Raw genomic sequence first — 13103 nt, forward strand, 5'->3', positions numbered from 1 at the left:
TTTTGACACAAAGCAAACACTTTAAACCAACATGACATGACGACCCCATCTGAAAAAAAAACAAAAAAAAACAGTCAGTAACAAAGTCATATTGCAGGAAAATTAAGAACGTTATGTCTCCTCCCCTGACAAAGGGGCCGTTTTTTGTTCTGACTCCCAGCAAAACATGAACCTTCCCTGTATGCCTTCTGTCGAGTGTCTTGTGATCATACCAACAGTCCAGTATGAGGCAGTCCAAAATAGATAAAGGCAGCAAGAACGAGCGGCGTATAAAAAGAACGTTTTGTAAGAGATTTGTGCCTTGTAAGTTTCTTTGGAACATGTGTCACTGCTTGTGTGACTTGTGCAAACTGTATTCCACCTGAGATCAAAGGAAGTATCACCAGTGTCTTCCTTTTGTTGCTAAATGAGGCCAAAGGCAAATCTTGCCATATGTAAGCACTGTCACACCTGCGTGCTGCTGTAGCCACAACAAGCCTGGTTGTTTATAGCACAAACACAAGCACACTCACACTGCTCCTGTGTTTTCCTGTAAACAGCGCAGGCACCACGGGGAGCGGCGCGGACCGGTCGAGGCCTCCAAGAAGTGTCCACATCCAGCCAGGTCTCGCCAAGCTGACAGTTTTTTAATGTGCTGTAGCTGATCTTTTCACAAAGATTATTCCTTAACACCGTCACCATCCTACAAATCAAACCAGTCACAATGTTTTTCTTTGAGTGGAAGGGGTGGGGGGGGGGGGGGATCACGAGTCTAGCAATGTGAGATGATTTTGGTGAAGAGGTGATAATCACAAGACTAAGAACAGATAAACATGATAATAATTTTCTTGGAAAATGGTTAAAAATACACTGATGTGTCAGCCTGTTTATATTAAAAACTACCAGCCGAGCCAGCTGTGAAATGATCCTGTTAGACACAATGAATATTTAAAATGCAGACACAGTTTTGTTTTTAAATGGTTCAGAATATTTACTCCTCTATGCTGAGGAACACACTTTGTATTCATTTCATCGACTTTCTGAGGATTGAATACGTGACAGATACTTTACTTTAGCAAACTCATGAGCAAACTGACAGTGAGAGCTACTTTAATGACATCGATGACGTCCTTTTACCAGCTCTTTATTTTCCTGTGTGCTTTTCCTTGTCAGAGGCAAACTATGGCTAAAGTAGAGGTGCGACACAATCTCATTTCAGGAAGTTAAATCAGTAATAACACATCTATGTGGCCAAAGACACCCTGTTTTATCGCTATGTTGGGATCAAAGAGGCTTAAAAAATGAAAATGAGGGCAAATTTTATTTGAATTAAAAAATGAATGCAAAGGCGGAGAACACAGAAGGAAGGAAAAACAATGTGTTTTTATGGAGAAGTGATGACAAATTGTAATGTGTACATTATTGCCTTTTGTCTGATGAAGAACCCGAATTTTAATGATAAGTGAATGTGAACTAGTGCTGGGATGTTTTTTGCTTCAACACATCAGTGTCTTAGATTATAAATCTCCTTTAAATGGCTCATATAGTTTCACATTTACTGTGAAAACTGTGTTTCCCCCTGAAGCTTCACTCCCTCTGAGTTTCAGCAATTGCGTCTATGAGCTCTTTGTCACTTCAGTGAACTGTGGTTAACACAGAAAGAGTTTAGTGTCCATCTGCTGACATGGCACAGAAAACAGCCTGATACAGTATGGCTCTCACAACATGTAATGCTGCTGTAGCATTATGGCCATTGGGGATATGAATGAGATGCTGCACACAACATATTCAGCTCTATCCATCTCTAAAAAGCTAAATAACCATACCATGTTTTGCAGTTCAATGGATTTCTAGCTTAAAAGCTCTGTTGTAGCACAAACAAAGATGTATTAATTCAACACGTTTTAGAAAATATGAATAAAACTAAATAAATTTCTTGGAATATTGGATGGCAGAAGAGACAGTATGTGAGAGGCGGCTACAGCTCTGGTACAGTTTTGTAGCAGTTCTCTTTCTCTGATACATGTAGCTCATTCTTCAGCTGTTGCCGCTGTATGAACTCTGAGGTCTCCTCAAGGATCTGCCCTGGGATGTTGAAGTCAGCTGGCATGTTCTGCTGAACAGCTGACTCCTGAAGGTCCTCAGTCTCTGCTGCCTCTGGGCTGGCTCTGATGTGAGAGTTGCAGGGCTCCAGATTGCATCCAGTGCCTTGAAGGAACTGCAAAAAGTTCTCCTCAATAGAGGCCTCACGGCTGGGCAGCTGCTCCCCTTCGCTGGGCCCGGCCCGCTTAAAGAGGCAAGCCAGGTGGCGGCCCAGCTCCTGGCGGATCTGTCGGTTCAGACAGCCGTAGAAGAAGGGGTTTGAGGTGAAGCAGAAATAGCCCACCCACGTGACCACGTCCTCCAGCTGGGCCAGCGAGGTGGGAGAGGTAGACAATACAGCCGAGTAGAGATGGAAGGAGAAATAGGGCAGCCAGCAGCAGAGGAACTGGCCTCCCACTGCCACCAGGACCACCGCGGCCTTTCCGCCGCTGAAGGTCCTCTGAGGGGTGGTGCGGGCACCCGTTCCTCCGAGGCTGGCCGCCATGGTGGAGTGGCTGCTGAGCGACTCGGACCGTTGTCGTGGTGTGTCCATCCAGGTGGGGAGGGGGCCGTGCTGCATGGCTGCCACACGCGCCACTTTGAACATGTTGCAGTAGACCACCAGGATGATCATCACAGGGCACAGAAAGTAAAGAAATGTAAAGAAGACCATGAAGAGCAGGCGCCAGGTCCTGCCTCCTGTCCAGTGGAGAGAGCAGTGTCTCTGACCGTGGATGAGGGCCGAGGGAGCCCCCAGACCCTGGTTCCCCTGGAGGAGCCATCCCAAGAGAGGCAGCACTGACATGACGACAGCTTTAATCCAGATTCCCACCACCACCATCACCACCACCCCCACCGTCATCTTCACCTCGTGACGCATGGGATGGACGATGTAGTAGTAGCGCTCCACGTTGATGGCACAGATGGTGAGGATGGCGGCGCTCACTAGACACACGCTCAAGCAGAGGTAGCTCCGACACAGCGCCTCGTCCGCCAGGATGCGGTCTGACAGCATCCCCAGAGGCATCAACACCAGCGCTGCCAGCAGGTCCACCAGACAGAGGTGGAACACAAAGGCAAATTTGTGCAGCTGCGGCGTTTTGGTGATGACAATTATCACGGCCAAATTCCCTACCACTGCCAGAACATCCATGATGACCATAGCACATAGCGCCAAGGACTGGTTGAGATTCACCCCACCTCGAGTGCTCGTGAAAGGCAGGGTCACGTTAGAGATATTCGGATGCAGCGAGGCCGGAAAAGTGGGGAGACTGGAGAGAGACGTGTTCCAGGAGGGGCTCGGTGTGACAGGATGCTCCATGAGAGGATGGCATAAGGAGGAGAGAGTCTGCTGAATGTCACGGGCCCATCACCCATCCTCCCCTGTCGTAGGGTGTCGCTGAGAAGCTCAGGCGGTGGTGGTGTCTGTCATGGCCACCCGACCCTGCTAGCCTTCGGAGCTCTGCAGATGATCACAGGAGCATTCACTGGATTCCTCGAGGATTCACTCTCCAACGTGACCCACAGTTGAAAATAGCTGAAATACACAACACAATCCTTTTTTTAAAGCAGGCACTCATCAGGAGAGGAGACTTAGGAGACGACAACATACTGATACTCGTTTTCTAATACTTCTGTATGTGTCACGAAACATATATAACATATATGTACATGTTACTGCAGCTACCAAAAACATAGATTTTAACATTTATCATATTAAAATCTATAGGATGGTTTAAAGTATATTTTTGGGGGGAATTTATGCCTTTATGGATAGTAAGTTGAGACAGACAGGAAACGGGGAGGCAGAGAGAGGGGGAATGACATGCAGCAAATGGCGCCCGACGCGGGACTTGAACCAGGGCCGACTGGGGCGCCCGCTCTAACCACTACGCCACGCAACACCCCTATAGGATGGTTTAAAATGCAGTCCTGTGCGTGTCTGAGGTCTGACACATACAAGCTGAATCCTGTTACTCATGAGCTATGGCTATAAAGCCGTCAGACTTGATGCAGTCTGCGCTCACTTGTAGCTAGGGTCACAATTTACTACATATTTCACATCTGCATCCTCAGATGTGTGATTTCAGGGCAGCCGGTGCCCCAGGGAGAAGCTAAAAGCACAGAGCGGACCATATGTCCCCCTTAAGAGAGAGTCGAGAAGCAAACAAAAGTGCCAAACTCAGCACTACAGAGCTTCCTGCTGTCGGGAGTGATGAAAGGAAAAGATCAATAGACAGTTTTCTAGACTTGACTAGACTATATAGAAAAATAGAAAATGTTACGTTTCCTATAATTTTCAGATTTTTAAAGAAAACACTGAAATCCTGCTCTGCATTTCCGATAAAAGGTGGCATGGTACCTTCAGCAGCGTGAAAATGTATTTGTGTGGCCAGAGGAGCAGTCAAGAGGTCCTGTGCTGTTTACTGTCATAACCTCACCTGGACACAACCCCACACACTGTAAAAGCCGTGGAGCGTGCACTAAGCCTTTGGTACATTTCCATATGCTGCACACCTGCATGGGCAAGTTTTCCATTTCACAAGTGTGACAAGGCTTCATCCCCCGTTAGACACCTGTTCTTTTTCCTGCCCACATACGCACATCAAGCACGACAATCACCTGACAGATGTAGGCGTATTGTATGTAGGTGGCTTCTGCTGAATAGGTCAAATGGTTACAGTCACCTTCAGCCCAATTAAATGATCTGTAAACAACATCTGGTGATTCGTACTCCTATTCAGCATGGATTGTTTTATTGTTCTCCTGTGACCAGGGTCCCTATACCTCTCTGAGGACGAACCAAAATTAAAAACTGTGCTGCAAAGGAAACGTATATATCTCCCCTGTAGTTTAGTCGGATCTTTTATCACACAAAAATCCCATTTATACACCTCAATTAGAAGAATATGCCTGGTAGCTGTTTTAAAATGGTTGATTTTTATCCTGTCCAAACCAGATAAACAGAACTATTTTAACAGTAAGAGGCTCCTAACGCGTCACATGCTGCACAGACTTCCATTCAATGCAATTAAATCAATGGCAGTAGTACAGTTTCTAGTCGAACTCTGCCTCAGAAAAAGCCAAAGAATTCACACAAAGCTTGGATATAAGGTTGCGGCAGAATCTCTCCGGCTGCCAACTGGAAACCATATGACCCTATCATTTGCACATGACATGGTGTTTACTGTGTGGAGAGAACTAGCCTGTTGTTCAAGCGTCCCTTTCATTACAAAGCACTTTCACTCCTCAGCAGCGACATGCAAGTGATTAACACATAAAATGAGGCATCTGTTTTTTTTTTTTCCCGGCGGAGACTCTGTCCTCATACGTGGATACACACTGATAATGTGATGTGTGATACGATGAAAGAAGACACAGCTCCATTGAGTCGGATTTTTACCCTGTGCCATCTTTCACAGCATCCTAACTTCCACTCCATCCCCCTCCCCACGTAAAAAAAAAAACCAAAACAAAACAAAACAAACAGCGCACACTTCTCCCCACGCTAAGACTAACAGGGCAGGTTATGTGTGGAGATGTTTGTGATGATAAGTTGGTGACATACCTCAGTCTGGAGAGGGCTGCTTCCTCCTGTGCAGGTTCACAGTCTGCTGAAGGAAAGCCGACCTGTTTTGCTCTCTCTCTCTCTCTCTCTCTCTCTCTCTCTCTCTCTCTCTCCCACACACACAGTAAACACACAGTGACACCACGCACACACTCGCTACGTCACAGAGAGAGAGAGGGAAGGAGGGAGGGAGGGAGGGAGGAGAGAGAGGGAAGAGGGGCACTCCTGTGTCTCCTCCTCACCTGGTCCCTTTCATCTCGTCATCACGCTGACCGCCCACCTCCCCATCTCTTCAAAAAAAAAAAAAAACCCCACACACACCTCCCTCCTTCAGCTCTTCTAAGCCATCAGGTCTCCGATCCAGGTGGAGAGGCAGAGCAGGAGCAGGAGGCTGAGGAAAGACTGAAAACAGGACGGATGGGTCCTGTCTCTCAGTCTGTAATGCACTAACGGTGGACACACACACACAAATACACACACATAACAGGCTCTCCCACCTCACACACTTCCATACACGCATGTACCGGCTCCAACATGTGCCCAGGGCAACTGCAGAGCCGTGCAGAGCAGAGCAGACAGGCAGGCAGAGGCAGGCGGCGGATGAACAGGCAGCACCCAGCCTCCCCCTGCTCTCCACTGGGTCTTAGTGCCTCGCAGCCTCTCTGGGCTCCACATGGAGGAGGGATGGTTCTCCTTTTCACACGTCCAGCTAATCTCACCGCAGGTCACATCAGGTGCCGCTAACAGGCACAGAAGTAGTCGACAGTTATAGGAGGGAAAATCACCTTTAGCCTCGGGATCAGCATTTCTCTAATTCTCTGTCTCCTTGTGCTCAGCTCGCCAAGATCTCCCTCGATGCACAATCCGGCAAAAGCCCTCTCACGAGGCTGGATTATTGATCCACAGAGAGGATATGAATCCCAGAGGTTAATGTTAATGAGCTGAGATTAACATTTACTAAAGCACTGCACACACAACATACATATTACACATGAACTATTTCCTGCCCTGAGGAATGAGTTTGTTTACCACAGGAGTGTGTGAGACGAAGGAGCCAAACAATTCAGATGTTCACATTTCTACAGTGTCTCCACACCATTTGCATATTTCAACTGTGAGACTTGAGAGCATACAACTACACTACAACACACAAGTAGCACACAGGAGCAACTAATGTAAAGTCTCACAGTCTATTAAAACACTCACAGGGGGTAGAGCTAACACAGTTAGTCGATCAATGATTGATGGAAAATTGATTGGATTTGTGTTTTATATTATTCTCTGTGGAATATATTTGGGTCTTGGACAGTAAGAGTAGCTGAAAAATTATAAACCTAAGTGATAATTATCTATGTTGCAAAAATAGATAATGAAAACTGTAAAATCTTCAACAATCAAGGTGATTAATACCTCAGCCCATCTGTGTGTACAAACCTGTGAATTTCACTCATCCTATTCAATCTGTAATCATACAAACAATTTTGCAAAAGAAAACATGCAACAACTCCCATAATAATAATAATAAAATACCCTACAAACAATAATACAAGGCAGAAGATTTTCTACAGTGGGCTGGAGCTGTATAGCTTATAACTCCCACTCTTGTTACAACACACAACCTATTTGGCACCAAAGTATATCAGACAAAAATATTGAAGGTTAAGTAACGTTTGAATCTCAGTCCGACCGTTTCAATAAGAGAGGAGATATGAGAGTGTGAGATTTTACAGTCCACGCTGCAACAGTAGAACTTCTACATAAGAGAATAAGACTGTAGAAAACTCGCTGTATTCACTGGAGGAAGTTAACGAGATAATTATTTAAGAATTCTGAGAAAAGTTTTATGAGCAAAATAAATTCCTGCTCTGGTTTTCTTAATTAGTTAATTCAGAAAAACAGAGCAGACGTTTTTTTTTTTCTCAACTGGATGCATTATGCTTTCCTAAGACAGAAAATAATTTCATGCTTTTTCTTAAGGTTTTGCCATCATAAGGTGTGTCTCATCGGCCCACTGCTGCTGCATCTGCCTCATATCGGATTGTATTTTACTGTGCATGTTATTCGGTATTGGCCTTTTCATTAGGTCTGTGTATTGGGCTCTGAAACAACTGAGTCTGTCTCCTGCATGAATGAACTGAACCACACACATGCAACATGCCTCTTTCATGCGTCAACCTCCTGAGGAATTCATTCATCAAGTGGCGCTCCACAAACCCTGATTAGTTCATGAGTCATTGCTTCTTTTCAGTGACAAATCAATAGCTAAATTGGACACGTGTTTGTGTATTGATGTGGTACTGTTAATATCTACTAAGACAAGTACCTGTGTTGTCTTGTTCACTGTTGATTTTGTGACTCAGTGATCAGGCTGTTTGCTGCTGCTGCTGTGGTCACTCATATGATCTGTAGGACAAACACAGTATCAGATATTCATTTTCCCTCAACATGTGTTTTAAGGGTGAAGCACAAAATGATACCGATGCCCCGAGAGTTTTTATGTATCATAAGCCCAAGATGTGATAATAGCGATACTATTGAGACGTTTTGAAGATGGAGGCTGAGTATAGAAGGGTCTTTGTTTGTATTTGTAAATCGTAAGCTCCTGGAGTGAGTGTGTCCTGTGTGTGTGCGTGTCCTGTGACTGCGCTCGTGTCTGAGGTGTTGAATAATCACAGAGGGAGCAGATACTTGCTCTTACCAGTGGCACCATTCACAGGAGGCGGGGGACATACAAGTGGCAAGCCCAACCTCATGCTTCCCAGCTTGAGCTTTCCCTTCCCACATACCCTCCACCGCCACCACTCCCCACCACCTCATGCACGGCACATTACCAGCCACTCAGAGTAGTGTTCAGTGCGTTTTGCAACAATGTTGGGTCAGTGATCATGTTCATTTTTCCCTTTTCTCAGTGTGACTGAACACAGGTGGGCTGGTTCACGCTCAATTACAGCTGCTGATCTGATGTTGTTTTCTGTTGCGATCTCAGATCTCATCAGTAGGGGGAGCTCTCACATTTAACAAATGACCACAACACCTGAAATCCCACAAATTGTCTTTGTGATTCTTCACAATAACAGTTATGAAGCACAGAGATTCACAATCAGGGAGCAGGACTGTTTATTACATTTAGTTATTTATGTACTTGTAAATCTGATGAGCTGTTTCAAGTTTTACACTGAAGATTTTGCCCTCATTCACGTGCACACACTGCAGGCAAGAGATCCAGAGCACAAGAAATTAGTCAGTAGGCTACCTAAGGCAAATTATAGGCAAAAGTTATAAAAACAAGTTTCATGGAGGGGAAATATCTGGATGCTTTCCTGTTTCTGTCCGTATTTCAGGTCAGCAGTTTAATGCAAGATTCACTGTAACTGTGCGTTCATTGAGGTTCACACCCTCTCTTTTCTAGCAATACTTCATCTTTCTACCTCTTTCTAGTATGCACATTTCATTAAAAGCAAGTGAACAGCAAAAGTTCTTCTTACAGCTTCTTACTTAATCTTACAGCATCCGCTGTTCTAACTAGCAGCCAATACATTTACAGAACATGTGGGCAGCCAGAATCTGACCAGAGTTAAATCCACTTTGCTCCAGTTTCATCCTCCCACAGTATACTAAAGAGAACAACATCCACCTGAGCGGAGACTGATTACGAACACCCCATAATACACCTCAGCAGATGGAGGAGGCTGCACGTGCTCAGAGTGACACTGCGCACATACCCACATATTTCATCTGCACTGCACAAATTACGAGACGTTTGCTGTCGTTAAGTGTAGCTGCAGGGCCTCTGGAGAAGAGCAGTGATCCAAACTGGATTTCTGAGGGTGTGTTGAGTCTTTCACAGATTGTTTAAATCTACACTATGTGTGTGTGTGTTGATTTACATGCTCCTTCAGCGTTATTAGAGCATGTTAGAAAACATCTTATCCTACCTACAGTAGTTTGAAACATTTACTCTGCAGCACTGGGAAACAACATTTCGGTCATATTAATACATGTATGAATACATTTTTATTTCAAGAAATACATATTTTCCTGCAAAGCTTTTTGTGTGGTGCATGAGCGAAAACTTATTTTAGGCCTGACTCAAACAATACAGATCAGAAGTACGATGTGGGAGGGCTTGCTGGGAGCCCTGGGAGAGCCTGTCCTCTGTAGGCAGCCAGAGAATACACCACCCAGTGATGTTAACTGGTTTGTGCTGTCTGATTTCCCAGAGTCATGCGTTAGAGTCCAAACAGACACAATTAGCACTCTCTGTTGGCTCCAGGTTGGCACTGTCATCCTCTGCACACACTGAGTCACTGACGAGAGCCGACGCTCTGGGCTGCCTGTCTGGGGAGGCATAATAACACTGAACCTCAGAAAAGGAGCCAAGACTGTAATAAAAAAAGAGCATAATACAGCCTCTTGCAGGCATTTGAGACTGAGCTCTAACTGTCGATTCTACGCTATCATTTCATTATCACTGATTTAATGTAACACCATATTGCACCTTTTTCCCTTTAGTAAAATGTACTTTTTAAGTCCACAGATGCTCAATGACTCTTTTCAGTGTCACACTTTTTATTGTGAGAACATCATGACGCCACTTCGAGCTACTGTTTTGTATTCACTTACTGAATGTGAGTAAATTCGTGTCACTCCACTGATTCATTTTCTGATTATCATAAGAAAGTGTTTTCACGTTGAATTAATAATATAAAATAACAGATGGCGTCAGCTTATAAAGATTAGGAAAACAGTTCCCTAGATCCCTCTGAAAACCTTTTAGGACTCCTCAGAGATGACAGAAACCATGAATAACAACACTGAGCTGTCTTTGTAGTATCTGGCTGCTGGTGCAGGGGGGTGAAATGTCCTTGGTTGAGTCAGAGATGGCCCACTGGGATTTCACACTGCAGCAAGACACGACCTTCATTTGTTAGAAGGACACACAGCTCTGGACCGAAAAAAAAAAAAACCTAGTGGACCAAGAATAGGTGGGAGACACAATGACATGAACATACAATTTAATTTAGTCCAATGTGTCAGCCCTGGTAAAAAACTTTCCCTTTGTTTCTGTTCAAATTGATTTTGTGCTGTGTGATCACACTGCAATCGTTTCTGTTATTTATACATTCCCTGGTTTTTACATGGGGACTCTTATGTTTGTAAGGAGTACGTTTGAGCCCATCTATATTTATAGAATAATACAAAAATGATCAAACCTAAAGGGTGTAAAGCCAGTGATGCATTCAGGTGTTATTTCAGAATAAGTTTTATATATCTGTGGGGAAAAAATCTCAGCCACCTTTTGGTCTTTTAAAGAAACAATGAATAAAGAGTTCACATCTTATGGCTCTTTTTCTTTCCAAGAGCTGACTGAATGAGTGACTGACTAATGAGGATATACCATTGGTCAGCTGATTGTTAGTTTCCCCATTCACATTTGCTCCTTCAGAGTTAATCAGAACAAACAGTGCAGCTCATTATGTACACAAACACCAGAGCCACTGGAAAGAATGAGATCATTTATGATCCACCTTGTTATGAAAGAGTCAAGGCTTCATCAGAAATTATAAAAGCTGATTGACATTATGATAAATATATGTATTTGGTTTCTTGCTGAGATAGATAAAGCTGATATTACCAGCACCTCTAAAGTTCGCAACAAATGGGACTCATTGATTTTGTGGAATAAACAAACCAGATGCAAATATGAGCTCTAGAGAAGTCTATGTTTCCTGCAGACAGAGCCACGGTAGCACTTTCCTGTTTCCCTGTTTCCCTGTTAGTCTTTAGTTGACAGCAGAAAAACCAAGTTGCTTTATTTGTACCAGATCTGTTTTGCAGTCAGATGATAGATGATGACATCCTTTTAACCAACACATACAGACTGACTATAAACATGATGATAAAAGTACTAAAAGTGCTCAAGGCTCCACCAATCAGGACATAAAAAAGAGGGGTCAATACAAAGAATGACCCAATTAAAACCCACATAATAAATAAATATGAGATGAAGACAAATTGGTGTATAGGAGCCTTTCGATTAAAATGTGAGGTTGGGTTGTATTAAAAGCTGTATTAGTGCTGTGTCTAATCATGCTGGAGACATTACACATGGATATTGTTCTGCAACATATGATATTATGGTGAAACACAAATATGTGTCTGTGAACATTTACTGATACCTTGAATATCAACTCATTTGTGAAACACGTCATCCTTACATTAGGCAGTGTAATTCAGCTGTAACCCTATTTCCTATAGAAAATGTTTGCTGATGTAGTTTAGTTTAGCGTAAGGTCATAACACTGTTTAGTCTGTGGTCGTTATCAGTGTCTGCCAACAACAAGCCCTTGTAAGAGGATAGCATCACTTGCATAATTCAAAATTTCCATGGTAAATTCAAAAGACATCCTATGGCTGGGGTTTTAACAGGACGCTCAGTCAGTTGATTAACTGCTGTATCATCAGGCGAAACCTAGAGAGGTGGGATAAGGATCGCATACAGGAAATGCATTCATACTCTTGACCCTATTTTCCCTTCCTTGCAATAGAACATCACTATCCACCATATTAGCACGCGGAGCATTTTAGTTCAAGTGTATTTCCTCTCAGTGAGCATCAACTCTAAACGGCTGCACAGCAGAGTCTCGCGAATCTTTTGCTCCATGTTTTTGGCTTTTTTTGTTGATAATTTGGGGGGTGGGTGTAATCTGCATCTTTATTTTTCAAAAAAGAGGATTATTCTCTCTGTCTTCAGAGAAGACATATAGTTACATAACAAATGATCTCATTCTTTTTTTAAAGGCCTAATATCCCCTGTTTTATCATGTATGTGTATTGTCATGTAGTCGTAAAGAGCCCAGAACACAGAATGATGTTTGTGCGTTGACTATGAGCTTGCCATTCCCCTCAAAGCAAACATCAAGTCTCAGTTAATTGAGACTGGGGAGTGATGAACATGGGAGGCTTAGGCTCAGAGTAAACAGCTGGATGTTGGGGTGGAGCTGAGACTTATGAAATGCTCAGCAGTGTCTGTAAACGACCAGTTCGGCAGCATCATCATCATCATCATAGCAGGGAAAAGGAGCAGATAAAACACTGGCACCTGGCAATCAACCTACTGTCAGGAGAGCACTGCACATAATTGTTAATTATACTGACATAGGTTTGTGCTTAAACAGCATTGTTTAAAAAAGTAATGATAAAATAAGGAAACTGAATACGTAGGCTTGCTATTGTGTGCACGTTTGCCTGTTAGGTGTGATGTTTATGCTACTTTATTTGCCATTTTACATTGGTATGTGTGCTGCTGTAGCCTTAGTAACTTGAGGCTGATATGAATGTTATCAGTTTTGCTCCCAAGATTCCCAAGATCATGGCGTAAAAAAGTATTTAAATCGATTGATCTAAAATTGACAGTGAATTAGTGAAATGTAATGATTTAATTTCTGAAGATGTGATTTGAAGTATTGTTCCC

At 43.5% G+C, this 13103-nt stretch overlaps 1 protein-coding gene across 1 annotated transcript; it reads right to left on the reverse strand.

Moving 5' to 3' along the window:
• Nucleotides 1–3562, reverse strand: gpr61 (G protein-coupled receptor 61). The gene has a single exon (XM_085781834.1). The coding sequence runs from the start codon at nt 3380–3382 to the stop codon at nt 1958–1960; it is 1425 nt and encodes a 474-aa protein (XP_085637960.1). The 5' UTR covers nt 3383–3562; the 3' UTR covers nt 1–1957.
• Nucleotides 3563–13103: the final 9541 nt, after the last annotated feature.

Source organism: Trachurus japonicus, chromosome 7 (genome assembly GCF_045865225.1).
Source record: "Trachurus japonicus isolate A0001 chromosome 7, Traja_1.0".
Taxonomy (NCBI): domain Eukaryota; kingdom Metazoa; phylum Chordata; class Actinopteri; order Carangiformes; family Carangidae; genus Trachurus; species Trachurus japonicus.

What these genes read in the sequence shown, in the direction of transcription:
- gpr61 (XM_085781834.1), bottom strand. Translation starts at nt 3,382, where the DNA reads ATGGAGCATCCTGTCACACCGAGCCCCTCCTGGAACACGTCTCTCTCC.